Below are 24,043 nucleotides of genomic sequence, written 5' to 3'. Positions count from 1 at the left end.
AGAGAAGGCTGAGAGGGGATCTTATCAACGTGTACAAGTATCTGAAGGGAGGGTGTCAAGAGGATGGGACCAGACTCTTTTCAGTGGTGCCCAGCAACAGGACGCGAGGCAATGGGCACAAACTGAAACACAGGAAGTTCCATCTGAACATGAGGAAAAACTTCTTCACTGTGAGGGTGACAGAGCACTGGAACAGGTTGCCCAGGGAGGTTGTGGAGTCTCCTTCCTTGGAGATACTCAAAACCCGACCGGACGCGATCCTGTACAGTGTGCTCTAGGTGACCCTGCTTGATCAGGGGGGTTGGACTAGATGATGTCCAGAGGTCCCTTCCAACCTCAACCATTCTGTGATTCTGTGAYAAGGAAAAGCCAGACTTCCTTTCAATGGCAGCCAATATATTTAGCAGACTAAATACACTTTAAAACTGCACCCACAAACTGGCCTCCATTTCAGCCACTGTCTGCTCCCCTGACTTCTCCGAAGAGAGCTCTGGTTTTGCCTTGGTAGCAGAAATTTGCCTTAGGCTGGCAGCACCCTACTTTCCCCAAAGGTTTTGAGTTGGAGGAGCAGTGGTGGTGATCAGTGACTTGAAGCAGCACATCAGTGACTAGGTCAGGCAGTCAAGAATAAGGAAAAAGGGAAGGCAAAAAGAGGAGAGAAGAGAATAGTCAAGATTCACTGTGGCTGCACCTTCAGCAGAAACCGTCTCTTCCAGCTTGTCCCCCCTGCAGCAGCCTACAGAGAAGACCTCTAAAAGCATCCTTAAGGAGTTCAATAAATGGTATTTAACAGGTGTTCTAGGGCTACAGAACTCATTTTGTTATAAAATATAACTCCACCTATCTTAAAAAGGTCTTCCTTCTCCAGCTTTTTTGGGAAGCTTTTCTAATCTTATACCACATAAACTGTAATGTTTTCAGTAACTTATTTTCTTCAGGAGGCAGAAAGATCATCACTATCATATTCTGGATGCTTATGATGATTTAGGGGCTCATTACACTCAGACATAGCCCAGGTTTTGCAGGCAGAGAAGCAGGTGCTCAATGCTTAAAGCAGCAAGTGACGTCAGTACGACTCTCTTTGAGCATCTTGTGTCAAAACAGTAATTCTTCCCGCTGTCACTCTGAAGGTCAAAAGCTTCCTCACAGTTGAATTTACTGAGCAAGCAAAGCTGGGCATGCTACTTTATCTTACAGCCTGCTGACAATTCTGAATGCCAGAGTAAAATTGTCATTTGTGGAAGACAAGGGGAAGAAAAAAAAAAGGCAAAACAAAAACAAAACCTTCTTGGCTTTGTCAATCTGTTCCAYCATGTAGCAAGAGCAATTTCAGTACAACTGTCATTGTGATTTTTTTCCCCAAAATGAAATTCAAAACACTTTTAGAGGAGAAAAAGGAATAATTAGTATTATAGCTTATGTTTCTCCCTTCCCTCTCACCTTCCCTCCCAAATTTGGAAATTTAAGCACATATGCACAAATACTGTAGTTACTGAGACACACTCTCTAGAGAGCAACAAGTAAAATATTGGAAGTATAAAATATTCTTAGATCTTTAAGTATCATATTAAAAAACCTTCYGTTTCCTCTTTATTTCCAGTTATATTTTAAAACAAATGTTGAAAACTATCAGGAAATTTTTCTTGATGAAATGGTTTCCAGCTGTGCAAATCACATTAATGTGGGCAAAACAGTAGAAAGCATACTAAAAATATAATAAAAATATAATTATATTACCTGGGGGGAGGACATGATCTGTCTAAACTATCAYGTTCTTCCACTAACAACTTTAAACTGAAATTTCATACGTGGCAAAACAAAATCTTTTATTTATTCAATATTAACCAGCTCTAATCAGAGAGCAACTCACTGTGATGCACACATAGCTTTTAAGAGTAAAGCTGCCTGTAAACCCAAACACGAGATAGCTAGGTACGCTTGTTACTTCGTAAGGGAGAAAACCTATTTAAGAAAAGAAAAAAAAAATAACACTCAGAAGTAGTTCCAAATCCACAGCAGCCAGCAATTAATTTGGCAGCATCAGCCTTTCTGCCTTAATTACCATGCTAGAATAGCACCGCACTTAATGTTGCTAACATGATGTTAGGCAGGGGGGGGTCAGGGCAGCAAGGGACAGGGATTAGCATTCAGTGTAAGACTAAGAGTGACGTATGAATTGGGACTTGGCAAAAGTCTAAGTCCAGGACTTGCAAYAAATTACCTAGAGTTTCCAAGAAACCAAACCAAACGCTGGTCCTTCCCTCTACGCTTTTGTATCACACACAGGATTTTAAAACTTCCTTCAGCAGATGGATTACCTCTATCAAAGCTAACCTTGTCCCAGATTTTACATTTACAGATGGAAGGTATCTTCTGTCTYGAGTTTCCTTACGGAAATCCAGGTATATTCATCACCATAAAGTTAACACTAGAACCCCCTAAAAGCTAGACCAGGTTGAACAACCAAAACGAGATTCAAGCAGAGCAAAGCCATTTCTTGAACCAGATTATCTGGGTTGCCAAAAACTAATTCAATCTTTGAAGAAAGCATTACAGGAGCAGCAAGGGATAGTTGCAGTCTTCAGTGCAAGACCTACACYGGAAGGCATTGAGCCTTGGGACTCAGAGGGATTCAGTTTGAATGAGAACCTCTGGATCCAGACCCACCAGACTATCTGAGAGGTGCCCTCTCTCCCAATRCATGCTTCTTCACAAAGGATGGATCCAAGCATTACCAAAACTATCTCAGAAACTGATAAAAATGAGCAAGGAGAGCACATTGCAATCACAGCTGAACTCATAAAACCTCAAGAGTTGCAGCTTATGATTATCAAGCCATTGCCAAGGTATTTACAACTCCATCCATTTAAGCAGCTTGTTTAACTTAAGAACCAACAAAAACCCAAAGAGGGACCCGCGTACAAGAAAGATTGCACAAGCAGGCACAGGAACAGCAAACTGCAAACAGAACTTGCAGTTACTGGAAGCAACATAGGTTTATTTTAAAATATCGCAAGCAATCATGTTATTCGCCTATAATCATTTTGTTTGTTCATGGAAAAAAACTAGCCCTATGATGTATCGAGTAGATAGAAAAATCAGACCAGCCTTAGAAGCAGCTTTATTCAGCAATTTCAGTTAAATTTTGGAAAAGTGAGTCACAAATATAATAACCTAATGGCTAGGGTAATGCTTTATTTTGCAGAGTGATCCTCTAAGGGATATCAATACAAAGAGAAACACTTCAGGCTTAGTAATAGCTTTCTTAAATTTGAAAATGTGTTTCCAAGGAAGTATATGTGAGTATATGCATAAAAGGAATCTAGGAGGAATGTCATAAAAGTACAGAAAGAAAGGAAAGAAAAACAGGTTTGAAACAGAGGAATTAAGTGCCATCAGTGCATAAGTAGTTAAGAGATGAGATAACAGTGGGTTACAGTATAAGTACATGAAGCATGAAAATTAAACAAAGTTTGAGCAGTGAAAATTAGTAATACAATATTCTAACCGAATCGAGACAGAGTTACCTTTGAAAGCCAAAGTAAACCATATAGTGCATGACTGAATTTGATGTTAAAACTAGCATCTCTTTTAAGAGTAAAGGGAAAAGAAAATTGTAGAAATTTACTGCTAAATGTAACAACTGCTAATCTAAGCTAAGGGTTGGAACCAACAGGTAACAAGCATGGCTGGAGGACTGGTGAACAGTTGTTTAACTGGTAACTTGGATGAATAAGAAAGCAGAAATGCAATAAAGTAAAATAATGCTTATAAAGTAAGGCAAATGAGGAAAATGTTCCAACTTGGGTAACAAAAACTGCTCCTAATAGCAGTCTTTGCTAGTTTTGTCTTCCAGGGGTAGCACAGAAGAAAAAGCAAACCATTCCAGCTGCATGGATATTGTTAGCTAAAGGTTGTTTAGTTCTGTTATAGCTGTTTCTGGTTTTATTACATGTGCACGTACAAAAAGGGAAAGATACTTTATAGATTAATTACCATGGTTGAAGGCTGAAGTTAAAAGGTAAGAGGAAAATATGAACAAATAAAGGTAATAAAGAAAAAYGGATCCGATAAAAAGTTGCCTTCATCTCCAGGAGAGAACCCTGTTTCTCTTGTCGGGGATAGATGCTTCCCGTTACTGATAGCAATCGTAAAGATAATGAGCGCATCTCCTTCCACCACCTTAAGGATTATTAGCAACTATTACAATAAATCCATAATACTGTTTGTGTCTTAAGACGTTAAGAATAATTCTGCGTTATTAACAGAACTTTTCTGTTTCAGAGATRTACTACGAATGGACTAAAAAGTATATAACCAGAATTGATCAGAATGTTCCAACTGCAAATGGTGGAAAATTAATGTAACCCAAAGTGAATACAGTGAAATATTAAATTTTGGAATTTCTCAACTCAATCTTTACTCGTACTGGGGTGCTAAGATGTGAACAGAARCAACAGAAATGCTTCTTTTCTAAAGTAGAAGTGTTAGAACAGGAAAACATTATTGACAAGGCTATAAATTGTACCCAAATGCAACTGCTAGCAATTAGGACTACTAATAGAATAGTAAACACTATAAATGGTCTATAGTCACAAAAATATCCATTATCTGAACACACATAGTGRGGAAGACAAAGCATAAAAAAAGGTGTCCAGTTTGGTTTAAGTTCCAGGCATGGAAATGGAATGCAACCACGTCATTAAGGAGAAATTAAAACCAGAATATTGCATGTGAAAAATAAAGATGCCTGCCAAAGAATAAATGCACAATCCCCACCAGCGCTACTGAAAATAATCCATTGTCACTTTGGATACCTAATATGAGAGCTTGATACATCAGTAACGATGTATTAATAGAGATAAAAACGTGTTGTAAAAAAAATGGAGTTTTAACAAACGGGTTTGTCCTATAAGGATACAGCCTGAACAGTGCTGCACTCCTATGAAGCAATAACTGCTCRTATGCAATACCAGTTAGCAGTTAATGATTCTCACACGCACGATACCGCAAATGGGTGCACGTGTGTTTTTTACCTGTATCCASCTTATTGGAATCACATCAGAAAACTGAACAACATGTGGAAAAAATAATGTGTAATGACCTTCATGTATATATACACAGGATGAAACATATGCAGGGTCCACCCATGTAATACATCAACTATAGTATCATCCGAATTATGTAATATGGAAGATCACCATACTGGGATTAGAATATGATCACTAGAAAAAACACTGAATAGCGAATCACAACAAATGGAACAAGAAATTAAAGTATAAAGAAACACCAAGCCAGGAAACCTCATATTATGTTAGAAAACCAACAGCTATTATGATTAAGAAGCGATGCAGAAACCCTAACTATCCACCACCACTACATTATTTTTAAATAATAAAGTCACCTGAAGCCACAGCTGTAGTCCAATTAGCTTTAACACCCTGCAGTTATTTTATTTGCATTGCAAATTGCATTGTTAATAGTAATGCTAGTAATACTGCAAAATACTGTCTCCAGTCCTGCAGTAATACAGTACTTCTAAAATTCCTCAGGTTCTCTCTTTCCTGCAAAGGAATATATACACGACTAACTAAAGAGCAGTAACATTTATAAAGTACTTTTGCAGAGGGCTGTTGAGAACTTTGTCCATTATGGAAATATTTTAAGAAGTAGAGAAATGTAGTAGTCCAAAATAGTTTGAATACATCGGAAAGGGGTGCAAACATGCACATCCTCTTATCAAACAGTTTTTCTCGTTATCAAAAATATATATCTAGTTTACTATTTTGAAATTAGCTAAGGATGATTCATGACCAACAAATGAATGCAGATTTTAAGCTCAGAAAGATTTATCAGATCATCCAGAAAAAATCTTAAGCATTTTTAATGTCACTCAAGTTTACTGTTAATTCTAAAGACAAACAAGACTACAATTTTACTTCAGATGAAATATAACTGGTCCTCCTATTAAAAGATTGAGGAAAGATGCACAAGTTCTCTACCTCAATTTGAAGATGGACTTTGACAATAAAATACACTCGATGTATTTTGTAAATACCAATCGCAGCTATAATAAGTCAAATCCAGGTTGAGGAGTACTTCCGAAGTAAAATTCTAATTGTTTAGTAGTTAACAAAAAATCAGCTTTGAACATACCCAGAAGTAAGCCACGTGCTGCATCTCCAGGACATCGCCTTGTGGATGCTTCTGCTGAAGGCAACACTCCTTCCTCCACCGTAGAGAACTCTGTCAGGTCATTTCTATCACAAGTCAGGCCAAGTTTTGTCTCTGAGGCAGCAGTTAAACGACTGACATCTACTTCTGCTGGAAGCTGATACCATGGCTCCATTCCCTAAAAGCAGGTGAGGAGAAAAATGCTACCAAATGTTCAAACACTTCAACTTCTGCTTACAAAAAACAAACATCAAAACAACTTTCTTACATCACATTAATACTTTTTCAATACATCTAGCCTTCATCTTTAACGTATTAATCAAGTGCCACAATCACAGTAAGTCAGGAAAATTAAAGGTAGCAACAACAGCACACAAATATATAGGCACATTAAAAGTGGATCTTATTTAGATAACTATTTCGATTATGACTCACCAGCATTATGGAACGAAACAGTCTTTGCTTAAATATTATCAAAAGCTATTTAAAAAAAAAAAATCTTTCCGTGAAACAATACCCTCCTGGAGCATCAGAGTCTTAACAGGACATCCTAACCCTGCAACTAAGGATTTCAGTGTAAATCTGTTGCTATTTAAACAAAGTTTAAAAAGTCATCGCATTTTTTTCAAAATGAAAAAATACCTCACCAATGAGGCACAATAATCACTGTCTATAAAAGCAAACGTAATGTTAATGATGAAAACCAGGGTTCTCTGTATCCACAGAGTTAGTTTCTCCCCTATGAGTCATAGGGCAGCAAAAGCGTTTTGAAGAGGCTGTCTGCTTCTTCCAGCCCATTACTGAAACGAAGGCACTGAAGGAAGATAGAAGCAGAGGAGGGAGGGAGTCTCACCCAATGTGCTACACAGACACAGAAACCTCTTTCAGCCCCCATTCAGCTTCCAATAGCCTATTTGGCTACAGCTCCCCCGACCAATATAACCCTACAACCTTGTAACACGTACGGAATCACTGTTCTTCAGGTGGTCTTTGGGTTGATGCCCCCAAACAACAGGTTCCCTCTAGCATAGCTTCTACAACAGAAGAGTACTAAAATATTTGGGGGGGAAGGTGAGGCGGGCAGGATCTCAAGCATTAAGAAAAGTTTTTAAGTCATATTTTCGAAGAGAAAAAGACTAAGTTGTGAAAAGTAAAATTATTATCCCAAAGTGCATTTTCAATACAAATACTCTTTTTTTTTAATTTAACAAAAGCATGCTCCACAAAAGAACTGCTAAGTCCACAGTCAGTTCTCACTAGCCTAAATTCTCATCACTTACTATATGTTCACTGGCCTTCTATCACTCATCTGAAACTCAACTCCATCTCCAGATCATCCTACCACAGCAGACGACTTTTCCAAACCAGAAAGGAATCTCTCACTTACAAACAACAAGGATCTTGATGAGGACAAATGCTTTAGCAGGATGCTGGGTCAACAGAGTTCCTGGCACTGCTCAGTGAAGGTTGTTTGCACTGTACAACTGGGGATTAACAAGTACAGCACCTTCTGATTCGCCTTTAAAAGAAGTTTCTAATTATAAGAAATCTGAATTCACACAGATAATGACTGAGAATTTTAACCAGCTCTTGGTATTTTTTTAAGAAAAGACTTTCAGTTCATGTTTAAACCAAAAGGAGCATCTTTAGTTCAAATAATTCATTAAAGAATTTGCACCGGGATTACGAGGGAAGTAATTAAACGGATAAATTTTAATTATGGAAAAGGCACAGACCAGTCTACGATGCAGAGAATTAAGAATATCCATCACTTACAACGCACTACACCATTATTATGAGCATATATAATTTATAATTACAGATATGCTAATATAAAATGAAGAAAGTGTCCCAGAGACTTGGCAGAAGGAAAATAGTATCCCTACTTAACAGTCACAAGCTCTTCTACCTTTTAAAAACACTGGTAAGGTATTAAAAGCTGTTTTTCAAATCAGGATCTTGCTGCATGAACTACATTTGTCTGAGATTCTTATAACCATTAGGAAATAAATTTATGATCAACTCAATCTTTTCAAAAATTTATAGTTCATGCAATTTTAAAAGTAATGAAATATTTGGCTACACATCCAGTAGACAGAACTACTATGACTGCATCATGATACGAATATGATTTTCCTTAATCATATATGGAACACATTTCATTAAAACTAAGGACTAAAAGTAGTCAGATTTCACATGAATAAAAGCATTTCTGTGCCCACATGCTGATCAGATGTTTTGAGGTAGACAGATCTGACAATTTGGAGGCAGTACCAGGATCGGAGTTATAGCAAAGCACAAGCTGAATACAGACCAAAGATGTGCTGTCGCAAAGACGACGACATACTGGAATATACATTTAAGTTTAGAACCAGAAGACAGAACAAAATTCACTCCAATCTCCTCAGCCCAGGTAAGTTCTCAGCTGAACTACTAGGGGCTCAGTTTTGAATTACAYATGCCAAAAATGTATGTGCAACTTGGAGCAAGAATAGACTAGATGACTTGTCAGATTCTGTAAAAGTCCTATGTTTCTGCAGTATCAAGATACAGAAACACAGAACTCATTTGCGGGGACCTATATTATACAGAATAAAGCATTTTATATTATTTTAAACCACATAATTAACCTTCAACCACAAAACAAAACAGACTTCTACTGTTCAGCACTCACAATCAAAAACAAAGCACAGTAGAAATACCTCATTAATGGCAGATTTCTGCCGTATTGCTTCTCCCAGAGAGATACCACTGGTAACTGACACCTGGGTTCCACTGCTGCTCTGGCTTAATAATTCCTCCTTCCAGGTAGGATGTGGTGGAGTTGTGGCAATAGGCTAAAACAAACAAACAAAGCATGTTTTTAAAGCAGATGATAAAGGTCTCTGGATATTTCAACATATAGATACATTTAGGTAACAGACAACAAAATATATAAAATACTCAGACATCCTCAATGCCTAAAATTAGGCCTCTACTTTGATATACTTAGGCGATGACCTATATCCTACCCAGAAACACAACATTTGACTAAAAGGGGCAGATTCATTTGCCATTTTATATCCCAAGATAACAGTAACTATAATTTTCTACACATTAGTCAATCATTTTTTGAGAGCCAAGAAATTTATTTCTCATTCCTTCCTTCCCTCCACCCCCATTTACATGCAGCACTGAGTAAATTGCAAAACACACACCAGAGAGACTCACCATCCTCATCAAAATCAAATCAGTTTCTGGCATTTGTCCTGTCTGGTATATTAACAGCCATTTAGATTTTTTAATAGTCAGTTATTTTTAGTTACTTTTTAATATTCACGTTTAAAAACAAATAATCTATATCAATGTTGTAAATTCAGTATAAAAAAGACAACTTATGGAAACATCATAAAGCAACTAAAGGTTAATTTCTATATTATAATTTAGCAATATCTGACACACTTTTAGGGTATGAATTACAGGTGAACTGGACGTGTGCCTAGAAAAGCAGCTGTAACATCTTTTCCCCACAAGGTACCAGAAGAAGCTATTCTACATTCAAAATGAAATTTCTCTTCTATAATATCCCACGCCTGAGGTCACAGTGACTGCCACAGCCTTCCTCAGACAAGCAAGACAGCCAGCTCCAAACATAACAGCATATACATGTAAAAATAGACACTTCTGGAATATCAGGATTCAGTGAAAACAAAAATGCTCCAGGAAAGATGCTTTTGGGTATAAAGTTAAGAAATAAAAATAAAAGAACAAAAAATAATAAAACAAAGCAAAAAAAAAAACCTAAAGATTTCCAGGCACAAAAAGGTGTCATGGTAGTCAACAGCAGCACTGGAGAAAGTCAGCTAATATTAATGCTGCAATTTCACATGAAGCTTCAACCAGAAAAGAGGTCCCACCTCCCCACACATCTTTATCACCCCTCCCTCCCCTCATCCTCTTCCTCACGCCAGCTCCTGTTCCAACTCACTAACAATCGAAAAAGCCTAACCATCCTCAGGATTAGTGTTTAAACCAGCAAACGGCGGGGTATGAAGAACACCACAGCCAGTACAAGCCAGGGAGGAGCGGAAGCTCAGCGGCACTCACTTCTGCGCCCTGAATTCGCGTATCTGCTGTCCAGCGGTACCTGGCTGCCCTAAGAATTACAACGGCCCTTCATGTGCGCAAGTGATGTGTGAAGGGCAGAAGGAAAAAGTCACAGACTGATAAAAGGAGAGGGTCAGCGAGGAAAAAAAGCAAACAATTTCCCGGAAGCCTTCCTTCTACATGAATAATTATAACACTGTTGGATACGTGCCTTAAGTTAAGAAGTCCTCCAGGGACAACTGTTTTCTTTTTATAGGTATTTCCGGAATACTATTCATTTGGAATTTTCCATTCAGTAGCACAGATCTACACGGACTGAATGAGCATACCATTCGCAATCTGTATCAAGAAAAACCAAGCTACAAGAATTTTCCTGAAGACATCGATTACACACTAGGATAGGAGATCAGACACAAACTTAGCCAAAAAGCCCAGAATGCAGATTTGCTTCAATGTAATAATAAGCATTTAAAATTCAGGATGCGGGATTTTTTTCCTACAGAAGTGAATATTACTACAGAATTAGCCAAATTGTCACCTGAATTCTGTTTCATTCTTCTCATGCAGTAAAGAGCTGAAAAGGAGGTGAATAAAAACTTGAATTTTTATTTCATGTATTTATTATTTATGTGACTGATAGCACATATTAGAACTTAAAAGAATGAACTGAATCTTTACTACTTATGTAGCCTCAGTTGAAYGTGATTTTTACACAAAACACATTTTAAATCCGTCCATAAAAAATAAAGCTATCACACACGAATCTTTATTTATATGGTACATTCCCAAGAAGCCATTAATTTTGCCACAAAGACAGTGGGTTTACAAAGTTCAGAGATAAGCTATGGAAGAACCTTTCAGTTCAGAGTCACCTGGTCAAGATATACCTCARATAAACACCATCCAACGGCTGGTTTGTGACCTACATAATGAGAGTTTGGGCCTTCCTTCTAATTCCCATTTACCAGACATCCATTACGGAAAAGCTTCCAGCAAGTGACGTATTTTCATCCTTACCAAGYCAGAGGACACGCAAAGCTGAAGATAGACTAAACTTTTCTTGCCTTTAAAGAGCATTTGCCCAGGGAAATGCCAAAATTCACTGGCAAAACAGCACGTGGACTCGGGTTACCTTCACCTCCTATTTTGCCTCTGAACWAAGGGTGATGTTTAACTCTTCTTCCCTGTAAACTGGGGCCCACTTCACTTTTAAGATGGGGATTCCAGTTTAGGACTGTCTCATTTTTTCACCCGCTAAATGGCCAGTTGCTCCTTTAAAACAAAAAAGCCACTGGTTCAAGTGCCTGGTTTCAAACAGAACAACGTCAATGGGGCCACACCTCCGCATCTTTTCAGATGCTGTTAAAAACACAACTCTACGCACTAATCTCACAAATTTTAGCTCTTGGAAGGATAACAATTGTCAAAATTTCAGCACAGTTTGCCATCCTCAACTCTTCCACAAAATAGTATCACTGAAATAAAAACATGACGTAGCTTTCCTTTGCTTCTGAACAACCGTGGGTGTGCAACATAGGGTTGTCTCTGAATATAGCCGTTCCAAAGTTGTTGACTGAAGCCAGTTTAACAGTACATTACTTGCAGAAGGCTTAAAGTGTCATTTTGAAGACCTACACAATGCTACCTACTGCTTCTGTACAGAACAGCGTTCTAAAGAAAATCGTTCTGAATGGCAAGAATATCTTTAACGAAGTTTAAACAAACTTCAGCGCTCAACAGAAAGTTGTTACCATTGATCAGGATTTTCTTTCCACATCAGTGCACCTTTTATGAATGTTTGCAATAAGAAAAGAAATTACTCCACGGCATCACTGTACTGCAGATGAAGTTCCCCATTAACAAGATCATTCAACAGCTCTAACATTAGAAATAAACCAGACCAAAAAGCAGACACACAGAATGATCCTAAACCCCTCCAGCTCACAGAACATCTGTGATCATTTGTAACCCATACACAGAAAACTAAGACTCAGCCGGATAGAAACTACAAAATGAATGCAGTGGTCACAACCTTCTGCCCACACTGGTGCATAATAACCACGGTTTTCTTTTAGTCCAGACRCAGAAACATCAAGGAACTTGCCCTGCTGCCCCTTAGTTAATAACTCCTAGCTGTCCCATGGAGATGGGGAGGGAGGAGCAGCTGTTCTACGCTCCTCCAAATTAATTCCCTGCACAAAATAAGTCTGTTTGGGCTTTGTGTAGGGGCTAAAGATAATAATGTTAGCCTGTACGCATATATTCAATCACTACTGCATTCCCCCAGTTCTTATTGTTCATACTAATCAAGTCATTAAAAGAAGCAGCACTGAAGCGTATGTGACAATAGCTCTGAATGCAAAACATTCCAGCAGCTATTTGGTAATTTAATTAAGGCCTTTTATTTAAAATTTGGTTTTACAATATACATCTTCAGCAAAGGGCAATTTTATTAATCCAACTGGAAATGAATAGTGTTAGGTAAGGGACCCATACTGTCCTTAGGAAACTAATTCCCCCAAAAATAGGTATTGATTTTATTTAGATATGTTAAGCATAGCTAATTAAGTGGATGTTCTAGAGGATATTAAAACAGATGAGTAATGACAGCATTAAAGATGCAAACAATGAACAAAAGATTAAACAACTGAACTGTGCATGTYATTCTTCATTCTCCCCTTTAAAATGACCTTTCTTAGCCTACGGTGAGCAATTCCTCCCAAAATTATTTTATTATTCATATACCTGCCAGCCACTGAAATAAAATCCTTTTTCTATGTTCAAGCTGTTGCATTGCAGACTTCCCTCATCGTACCCACAGACGAGCCAGGGGAACCATTTTTAACATGAAGAGAATTTTTTAGCTTCCAAAGACTACTTACCGACTTGCTAATTAAAAAAAAGAATTATAACAACCTACAGATAATGAGACCAGGATTGTAATTTCATTAAACCTTATAGCTTAAGTTTGAATTGAGTCTTTCTCCATACAGTTTCAACACACCTAGAGTTACATATTCTTTGTCAAAACACCACAAGAAAAATAACACACAAAACATCATCAAAACAGGTTCCAACTTGTAGCTTCATATCTTAGGTTTTTACTGAGGGTTTTTTGTGTTTTTTTTTTTTTACAGAACGAGAAAAAAACAATTCTACAGCAACGGAAATCAGCAAGATTCTTCTTTATAGAGATAATTCAACTTGAATAACTCTTGGGCAAATGGGGATAAAATGAGGCTACAGAAGGATAAACCACACCTGAGCTCCCACTTTGTGGAAAATTCTTTCCCAGAAGCACTCCCTCCTCCCAAAGACGCCCTTAGCATCTACAGTTTTCTAAATCCATTCATTTTACATCAGACCTTGGACCAGTCTTATTCGGGGAAAAGAGTCAGGCATGTATTATATGCAGTCTTCTCAAGAAAAAATTAGTGGAGAAATACAAGTGTGATTACTACAGAATAGCAATATATAGCAAGATTCAAGATACCATTACATCCAGAGCTATCAAAGGCAGTAGTCTTAATACGCAGCCAGAAAAGCAAGAAGGAATCAAGAAAACGCTATTGCTRAAAGTGCTTATATGGTGCCTTTCATGCAGAAGCTCAAAAATGTTTCATAAACACTGATTCACAGCACTGCTTCAGAATATACATTATCCTCCTTTTACAAGGCACAGAGAATTTAACGTGTATAACAATACTACAAATCGATGCCAGAGCTGACTGCCTGACTGAGTAGTCTGATCTGACCATAATGCTGCATGCATCTCTTATTTGATACTCTACAACCTGATCTGTCTTTGCCTGTAGGTTATGAGAAGTCAAAAGAAAAGCACTATTGTACCACAAGCCAAGGAGATTAAAGGATGACATAAGAATGAGCAATGAGAGAAAAAATGCATAGCTTTTGTATGTAGTGTTATAGATAATACTATACCTTTTGCCTATTTTAATATTCCATGCAAGTAACTGCTGTCATTGTCACAGTGATGCCTTATCATGAACATGAAAAGTGGTCTGCACAATGGTAACCGAGAAAAGATACTTATCAAGTCAATTCCTGTTCAAACAGGATTCAAATTAATTTACAGTATGCAGCTCCCTCAGCTACAGAGAAACATTCTTCTCTTTAAGCAAGCAGAAACAAGGGGACAGAAAAGCAAAAAACATTGTTAGTCTCCCAGCTTCATCCCACTTCACTTCACCAATTCTGATCTCCAGTTACATGTTTGTCAATACTTCTCAAAGTGCCTATAAACCACTGATCTTTCCGCAAAGCTATTGTGGGGTGTGATTTCAATTGGAAGAAAAAAAAAAATGAAGCAGAACCACTGAAGAAGGAATACACTTGTAATTAGTCAGGAATTCTCCACAAAAACATGCTCTTCAGAAAACATCCGCAGCGTTCAGTTCAAGAAATCTCATGGGAAAGAAGTAGTTAAGATCAACCACTGATGGATTCTCCAGGGAGGCAGCCACCCCGAAAAATGAGCCACAAGTTCTACAAGTCAAGAAGCAGTCCCACCATCCCAGCTTCAGAGCAGCCCACCTAGCAAACACTCAGTGAAACCAATGCATCTATCCATTCTGAAACTGCTATTTAAACAGTTTAACTACTGCACATCACTACAAGAACCATGTTCATTTTAATCAAGAGTTATCAGGGGTCTTCTGTTTAAAGTTATAGTAATACATTTCATAAAATCTCCTCCTCCCCCCACCCCAAAAAAAATTTTTTGGAGTTTGTTCTTTCCAATTTTCTTTCAAAGAAAAAAAATTTGAGGCTTTACACAACTCTGTACGTCCAAATGTTACACCTCTGAAATCAAAAAGAATCAGAAGCCAATCATGCTCAAGATACTGAACCAACAGAAACTTAAGGAAAGATCACTTCCTGAAGTCAATTTACTTCCTGCACAAGTAGAAATTTCCTGGTAGCAACCAAGCCTGATTTGTGTTTTCAGATAAAAAAATGCCACAGCTCAAGGTAGCAGGGCTGTAGGCCCACATACTTATCAGCTGTAGTTTCTCATGCTTGCACACATAAAGCATTAGTATGCATTTAGCATTCCTCTTGAAAAGAACCTGATACAGCATTGACAAAACACCAGAAAGAAAATAATCTCTCCTTTTGAAARACTAAGTAACTGGAACCTCATGGGCTAGCAGCTGGATGGAAGCAAAGGAAACATGAAACAGGACATTCTGTTTCATTATTTTGTTTTTAATCCTCATACCAAAGAGYAATACTAAAGCAACAGCACAGTGAAGGAGATCTGCCATATATTAGCACTGTGTGTACCAGGGTACAGGGTACATAACAAAGCAGCTACAAGTAAAAAATAAATTATGATTTACTAAATTAGTATAATCATCTCTGAGGGCTTCCACATACTTAAGTTCAAATGAAGAAAATTTAACATGGCTTTTCCTCCTGAAATTCAGCAAGTCAAACATTAGCCTTCACTGCTAAATACATAATGAGAAGAAAAGAYGAGAAAATAAAGCCACACAGCTATGACTACCCCCCACCACAGTACCATTAACTTACATGGTAGGAAGAGTAACTTCTGTTTGGCATTCTTAACTGATGCTATTTTGTAGAACAAGATATGGTAGTATGAAAGTTTGAATATACACACCCATCTCTCCTGACTTTATTCTGACCCACAGATCACTGAAAATACTCTAGTAAAAATATCATATAAATTCTAGTAGAAATATTCAACAGCACAACACAACATCCAGCACAAGAAAAACAACTAAAAGATACAGGAAAGAGGACTCCCAAGATGAGGAATTCTAACAAACTGATCTTCCCAAAGCATCAGAAATACACTATAATTTCTTCCAAACACTTTATTTCATCTCTTTACTAAACATACACAGTGGTGCATTCAATATTGGAAACAATATACRTGTTCCTAATATCCAAGCTAAATTTTTTTGTTGTGATGTAGTCCTATTYCACCCCCCCAACCACTCAGAGAATAACTGTCACACTCCCTTYTAACAATCTTTTGCATATTGGAATGTCCTTTCTTCTTCCCAAATATGGTCTTCACCTTCATTAACTAGAACATAGATGCTCCCCAGTCTTCCCTTACGGAACATATTCTAAATCTCTTAACAGTCCAAGGGGGAGCACAGCAAGTTGTCAGCAAACTGAAGATATTCCTTCTTAATTTACGATCTCCARAACTGGACAAACTAGTCTCAGTGCAATCTCACAGATTTTAAATACCTACCTCCAAGGCTTCACACACAGCACTCTTCTTAATACACTACCTTGTCATTCATCACAAACTAAATGTTATCCTTTCACCATAATGATGGCTAACAGGTATAATTCATTCCATATCAAGAAATTTGATTTCTTCCTCCTAAAGCTATGGCTACATGGCCAAGTTAATCCAGTATAAATCTGTGTTTCAGTTTCCTTATCCAGATGAACATGCAGCTGCAAAATTACCAGTCCTGCAAAAACAGGCAGTGGAGTTCAGGACCAACTCTTCCAAAACCTGTGAGCATTTATGTCAAATTAAGGTGATCATGTAACAGTGCTAGAGGTAGATACCATTCTGAACTTCCTTCTCTTCATTAGACTTCATCCTGTTACTTTTAGGGCTTTTTTTCCATTTTGTCAAGATCAGTCTTGATTTCAATACCATCTTCCATAGCATTTGTCACTTTTCCCAGCTTAGCATTATCTACTTATTTTCTCTACCATCATTCAGTTTATCAATGAAAATACTGAACAGAAATGAGTCAGGAAAAGACAGAACTGTACCTGAAATGCCCTCTAAATTTGCTACATATTTTCTTAGTTTATCCCAATCAGTATATTCCCAAGATTAAAAAGCCTATTCATGTCAACATACAATTACACCACCTCCCCTTTATCTTCTAGATAAAAACCCTCTCAAAGAGGATAATTAAATGGGTTTGAAATTAACTGTTCTTAACAAAGTCACATTTGGGTATTTTCTTAATTTATTTCAAGTGGTTACAAATAGTGGGTTCTAAATTCTTGCGTTTTTTGTACTTTTATTCACTAGGAGCAGGTGATAAACAAACCTAAAATAGAAGAACATGATTAACGAACATTTCAACAAAACTTCCTATCTCATACGTWCATGAATTTGACCATTTGTCTGTATGCGCAATCAGGTTTTTTTAAATACAGATGCAGTAAAGCCCCCATCCTACAAACCCCAGGCACATCTGCCACATAGGTGGATCCAAAGCACGTATGACTGAAATCCTATCACTGGAGGTTTCTTCATAGTTGCRCAACTTGTATTACATACTAAAAAATTCTGTTCACATTTGTCCATTTAGTTTGTGTTCAAATTTTATGTCGTAGTAACTTTAAAAAGCTGCAAGTGATAATTTGTCACAAATGATACCTGAATCGAACTTTCAAGACTGTAGCATGGCTTCCACCCCAGTCTGGGAAACCTTCCAAGCAGAAGAAAGCTAAGGTCCAAGCTCTCACGTGTCCTGTAACAACAGTGCAGTGCAAGCCTCATGCCACTTGGAGTCAGCAACCCACTGCTGCAGGACAAGGTCTTTCTGAACTGTGGGGCCCTGCCTGACAAATGAACATAGAAACAAGCACGCGTTTACCTGTAAAAACATGGATTTGATCACTACGTCCCAGAAAATTAGAGAGAGAATTTTGCCAGAATAAACAGAATGTAGGTCACGTTTTGTCTTCTACTTCCCCCGCTCATTTAATGGTATAATTATCAGCTTGTAATGGACACTCAAGCAAAAACAAAGCAACTTTCTTGCAAAAGCACTTCAAAGACTACATACAAACTCAGAACTCCCTTAATGCTACACAAATGTGACTGCATCTCACTTAAACCCAACAATTCAATTTAGCATGCCTTTGCAGTCCATATCAACTCTGCTTGATGTTCAAGAACACAAAGTAAAAAAAAGGATGTTTCATTCMAATACAGAAAAAGTTTTGCATCAGAGTTGGTTTTGGTCAGAAGCCCAAAGTCCCTGCTTACAAGTTTTATTAAAATTGTTAGCATTTAAGTCCAACTCCTGCTGAATTATTAGTAAAGTTTCCATTGTCTGCACACGATCCAGCACTAGAAGATCATCTACGAACAGGCTAATATGTAATTTGGATTTYAAAAACTATTCAAACAAACATAACAAGGATTTTCAGTGATTTGGTGCTGTCAGGTATTAGCAGGTACAGGTTAAATACTTCGCATTTGTTTTTTAAATAAGTGCTGATGCCCTAGCAGTTCCTCTTCTTTTTTCCTCATTGCGCAAAGTCTACAGCCAACAAGTAGATTATCCACTATGTAAATTCTGAAATGTTTTCACTGCTTTTATGCAATGCATGTTGGGCTCTTTATTGGTCACAAGGGATCAGAACCAGTGTAACAGATCTCAAATAAACCAACAGAAGATTCGTAACAAAGTAAGTTGTCAGGGCTGTCCTGGATGTGTTTCAGAAATAATCATATACTTACACAATATTCACTGAAATTGCAAAGACTGCTAGAGCATCATTTTGCATCTTTTAAAGATTCTGAACAGCTGTAGCTTCCACAGTCAAGATTATAACACCATTATTATTCCAGCAGAAATAGTTTTATGTAGCGTCCTAAAAGGACAGGCGGAAAATTCATTATTTTTTCACCTGCAATAAGTTTGCCGATTCTTTGCCTAGTTTCCTAGGGACATAAAGCAGGCAAGGTTGACAGCACACTCTCCCATGCCTCTGTTCACAGTCAARCCTCAACYGTAGCCACTCTACGGCAATCTCAAYGCCGATTACTRTAATACACCTTAATGCTTGAAGTAGAAGCTTTGTTCATATAATCATACAACAACTTACRTAGGAAGGGATCTCTGGAGATCAGCTAGTTCAGCCTCCWGCTCAAAGCAGGACTAACTTYAAAACYAGATCAGGCTGCTCAGGCCTCGTCCAGTCRACTTCTGACTRTTTCCRAGGATGGAGATTCCACCAMCTCTGTGGGCCCTGGTCCAGCACTCAACCATCCTCTTTGTGAGAAACTGGCTTCTTTTTTACAGTAACAGGAAATTCTGACTGGAGACACATGATTGCTGCCACTTGTCCTTTCACCATGCACCTCCAAGAAGAGTCTTCCTCTACTTTCTTTACACGCCCCTCTTCTGGTAGGAAAACACTACTGCCAGATCCCTGCCTTCAGCTTTCTCCTCCCCAGGCCAAACAAACCCAGACTTCTCACTCCCTCCTCACACACCATGTGCTCCAGCTCCCTGACCATCTTGGTGGCCCCCACTACACTCATGCCAGTTTGTTGATCTCTCTCTTGTACTGGCAGCCCAGAACAGGACACAGGACCCAGCTACGGCCAAGTAGAGAGAATAACCACTTCCCTCCACCTGCCGGCTGTGCTCTTATTAGCGCAGCCCAACGTACTGGCCTTCACTGCTGCAAGGACATAYTGCTGATTCACATTCATCTTTGTGACCACCAGGCCCTCAGGCTCTTTTCTGAAGGGCTGCTCCATGGGCAGTCCTCCTCAGCCAGTACTGATGCATGGGGTTGTTATCTCTCAGGGAGAAAGAYTCTGCTTCTTGCATTGCTAAACTTCATGAGAATTCTCTTGGCCCATTCCTCCAGCTTGTCAAGGTCCCTCTGAAYGTTAGCCCTGTCCTCCAGCATATCATCCACTTCATCCAAATTGGTGTCATCCGCAAACTTGACAAGAGTGCATTCAGCTCATCRCTTGGGTCATCAATGATGACGTTACACAGTATCAGCCCAAGCATTGACCCCTGAGGAACACCACCAGTTAGMTTTTGAATGGCTGACCACTATCCTTTGAGCCCAACAGGTCAGTCAGTTTTTCCACCACCTTGTGTCCACCTATTCAGTCCCAGTCTCCCCACTGTGGCTACAAGAAAGGGAGATCATGATGAAAATCGTGGTAAACTCAAGGTAAATGACATCCATTGATCTTCTCTTACCTCTGGGACAGTAATTTCATCAAAGAAAACAAGCTGGCCAAGCACAGCTTACCCTTGCTAAACCTGTCCTGGCTGTTCCCAGTCACTTCATTGTCCTTCATATGCCTGGAAATGGCTTCCACGATGACTGGCTTTGTAATCTCCCCATGACCTGCAGACAGGCTAACTGGCTGGTAGCTCCTCAGATCCTCCTYCTTGCCCTTCTTGAAAATGGGCGCAACATCAGCCTTTCTCCAGTCATCRCAAACATTCCCCAGTCATCACAACCTTACAGAGATGATAGAAAGAAGCCTTTCAGTGACACCAGCCAGCTCCCTCACCACCTTCAGATACACCCACCAACGGGCAACGGGCACAAACTGAAACACGGGAAGTTCCATCTGAACACCCTTTCCAGTCCTATATACTTCTGTATGTCCAGTTTACTTAAGCAGTCACTATCTTGAGCCTCTTCTACCACCTCTCACCTCCAAACTGCTACTACGCACAGAGACTGAGCAAGGAAGATTTACATGAAACTGTGGTCTTATCCCATGTCTTCAGCACTGAACATGGATTGTTTTTTCTCCTAATTCAAAACTAATTATTCTGAATTTCCAGTTATAAGAACATAGTAAATTCCCAATATCAGCTAACACTATTACAATCATTTCAGCAATCTAACAGCAGAGTCTCAAAACTATTAACTTTCCTTCAAGCATCAAACTCTTCTCTACTTATTCCAAAYAAAGACAAAAATTACTATAAGCATCTACGTGAGACTTCAGAACAACTTGTTTCACACATGGTAGCTAAGCCATGTTATTTTCATTCCTGTGCAAATATCCTTTAATTGCTTGCTGTCCAAATCTTAACTCCAACATGAACATATAATAGTGGCTGGGGGGGGGGGTACTTTTATGTAATGAGATAGTCATCAACTTCTTTACCTTCTCAGTTTTGGACCACTGAAGAAAAAGCAATGCGTATTCCCAGTTTTTTAATATATGTTGTTACTTAGATCATGCTTACAAAAGCTATAACCCATACCCTACTGTCTGTCCTCTGAATTGTAAGGAAATGTTCATTTCTTTATCTTTTCCACACTAAATTACCATTAAAATAAAAGTTACCTCTGCCAGATGTATATTAGTTTGATGTTGCTACTTAGCTTTAAAAAAGGAGAAAGAAAAATATCTGTTGATGATGGACCTTCTGGAACGTAGCCAACAATTCACAGTGTTATTCTAAGAGTAAGGACCAAAAGCATGATCCTGCAGGATCTTATCTATAATACTTACATGCTTAGCTAAGYATACAATCAAACACTTTGCAGGAGAGGGCTTAAATCATCCTCATAATCAAAGATATACTAAAAGGGGAAACAGACAAACTATTTTCATTGATAAAAGAAATAAACAGCATAAGTAGTAAACATACTGCTATAGTAAAGTTAGAGAATTTCTTCTGGCTGTTACAACCTGATGCCATAGTCTCATCATATCTTTAAGCTAGCATAAACTGGTATGGTACTGTGGCTGGAAGATGTAGTCCTAGTCCCGCATCAGTGAGCAAAAACTTAGAATAAGAGTTAACTRGATGCTTTTTAAACCAACTTTAACTCCCATTCACTACACAGCTGCACTGCTTTTTTTTGTCTGTTGGAACATGTGACAAAACAACACAGAAGTAGCAACAAGTAACCAGGGCACAGCAGAACAGGTCACTACTTTTGGTAGGAGACCTGGTGCTTGCTGGTTTATACAGCACTCCAAACTACAGCCTTCGGTGCTACAACYAAGACAAATACAGGTTTTCAGTGTTATTACCTCTTTGTCAATTGAAACTATGGCCAAAATAATCTCTTGCAAAAAAAATGCATAAGAAAAGCATAACAGCAGCCATACTAGAACAGACAGAAGCTCCACCTGGCCTGCTATCTACAYGCACCCGCATCCCCTTGACCCAGAAGGGCAGTAGTATACTGGCAACAAGCTTGGCTCAGCTCCATCTGGWATTCCCAGATCTGTGCTCTGGTTGTCAGAGCAGCAATTAAACCACAGKGCAAAACAAAGGCAGAGAACAAAGCAATGGCACTGTAAAACCAAGAAAAAAGTGAAACCCCAAAATGGAATATGACAAACTGACCTACGACGAACACCATGAGGATGTGAAGATGAAGGCAAGTTCACCGGTCTGCAACATCGCATACAATTTAGTATCATAAAGTTAACTATAAAACTTGTCTGTGTCTGTAAATCAGCATGCTAATGAACTCCACTTCTACTTAAATATATACAAGAATACACRTCCATGCAAGAACCTTCCCTTCTAGTCTATGACTACTTAGTTGTTTTGAAAACACATGACAAAGGTCCTTCACCAAAAGGCTTTTGGAAACTGAATTAGACTAATCCATCTGAATCCCCCTAATCACATGTTTGTCAAGGTTGGACTTCCCTTTAACATACCGTATTTATCCATTTGGCTGTTTCTATTCTTTATTATAGCTTTTATTAATTTCCCTGGTAAAATTGAAGCGTGTACCAATCTGTGGTCTTCCCAGGAAACCTTTGTAAAAACTGGTATRATATCTACCACTAGTCACCATTTGCCTGTTGCACCTCTGAGCTCCTTCAGCGCACTAGGGTGAAGCTCTGCAGTGAACGCTACCTGGTCCTTGCAGCTTGTTACTTTTCTTTTTGTTTGGTTCTTCTATACCTTCTTCTATAACTTKCATAATACGCAAATGTGGACGCAACACCCATAAACACCTCCAGATCCAAGTTTCCAAAACCACCTATTCACATACCTAGCACAAAGATGGCTCCCATCAGTTTGCAAAAGTCAAGACTTGCACAGGTGCTGCAGGTCCTTTACACTTCAGGAAACCATCGCATCAACAGTGGGACAGATAAGACCAGGTGCCACAACTTCGCCACACCACAAGAAAGAAGCTTCCCAAAGCTCTCAACAAGGGGCAAGTTCAGGATGGCACCGATCCCCGAACGTGGGGGTGGCAGCCAYTGCCACATGAGATGGGACACCCTGACCTCCAGAGAGCTCCTCTTCCGAGTATCCCACCTTCCAACACCAACACAGCRAGGCGTGCGGAGCCATGAATGGGCCCTTCTAGGGCATGAATGACTTCATGGGGCCAGTCCAACYCCAGGGGCTGCGACTTCCCGGGAAGGTCAGTGGTCAAGCCAACGGCACCCCACACCTTTCCAGGGCTGGGGAAGCGGCAGAGGAAACASGCCAATTACACACACACACCCTCCTCCTTCTAGGGCAGGAAAAGTAGGGGGAATCACGCTACAGAGCAACTTTYTTCAGGGCAGGAGCAGCAGAGGGGAAATCAGGAAAGTCACAATCCCCCTTCCCAGGGCAGGAAAAAGGAAGGAGGGATCAGGCCGGTTACAGCTCCCCTTTCCCTGAGGCAGGAGAAGGGGAGAGGGATTAGGCCAGTTAGAGACCCTCTTTTCCCAGTGCGGGACGATCAGGCCAGTTACATCGTCCCCTCTCCCGGGGCTGGAGAAATGGGGGGAATCAGCCCGATATAGCCCCTTCCTGGGGCACAAGAAGGGGGGCAATCAGGCCAGTGTCGTCGTCGTCCCCCTTCCCGGGCAAGGGGACACAGGGGGCGAGGAGGGAGGCTCAGGCCAGTTACCCCCCCAGCTCCGTTACGCCGGCCCTAACCCCTCCGCGGAGCCGGCCGCCCCCTCCCCGTACTCACAGGGACCCGCTCCTCCTCCTCCGGCTCCATGGGCGGCAGGCAGGCAGGCAGGCAGGCAGGCAGGCAGCCCCCT

At 39.4% G+C, this 24,043-nt stretch overlaps 1 protein-coding gene across 1 annotated transcript in view; it reads right to left on the bottom strand.

The window, feature by feature from the left end:
- The window catches only part of ALMS1 (ALMS1, centrosome and basal body associated protein), a 75,704-nt gene extending 51,721 nt beyond the window's left edge, over positions 1-23,983 (bottom strand). The window contains exons 1-3 of the mRNA XM_026072730.1: positions 23,971-23,983; positions 8,877-9,011; positions 6,157-6,352 (exon numbers count right to left, since the gene is read on the bottom strand). Of these exons, the coding sequence (XP_025928515.1) occupies positions 6,157-6,349 (193 nt within the window). The 5' untranslated portion in view covers positions 6,350-6,352; positions 8,877-9,011; positions 23,971-23,983. The remainder of the gene's footprint in view (positions 1-6,156; positions 6,353-8,876; positions 9,012-23,970) is intronic.
- Between the last annotated feature and the right edge of the window lie 60 nt (positions 23,984-24,043).

This window comes from Apteryx rowi, unplaced genomic scaffold (genome assembly GCF_003343035.1).
Source record: "Apteryx rowi isolate R43461 unplaced genomic scaffold, aptRow1 scaffold_35, whole genome shotgun sequence".
Classification (NCBI taxonomy): domain Eukaryota; kingdom Metazoa; phylum Chordata; class Aves; order Apterygiformes; family Apterygidae; genus Apteryx; species Apteryx rowi.
Note: the sequence above shows the minus strand (reverse complement) of the source record. Positions and strands in the feature narration are given on the sequence as shown.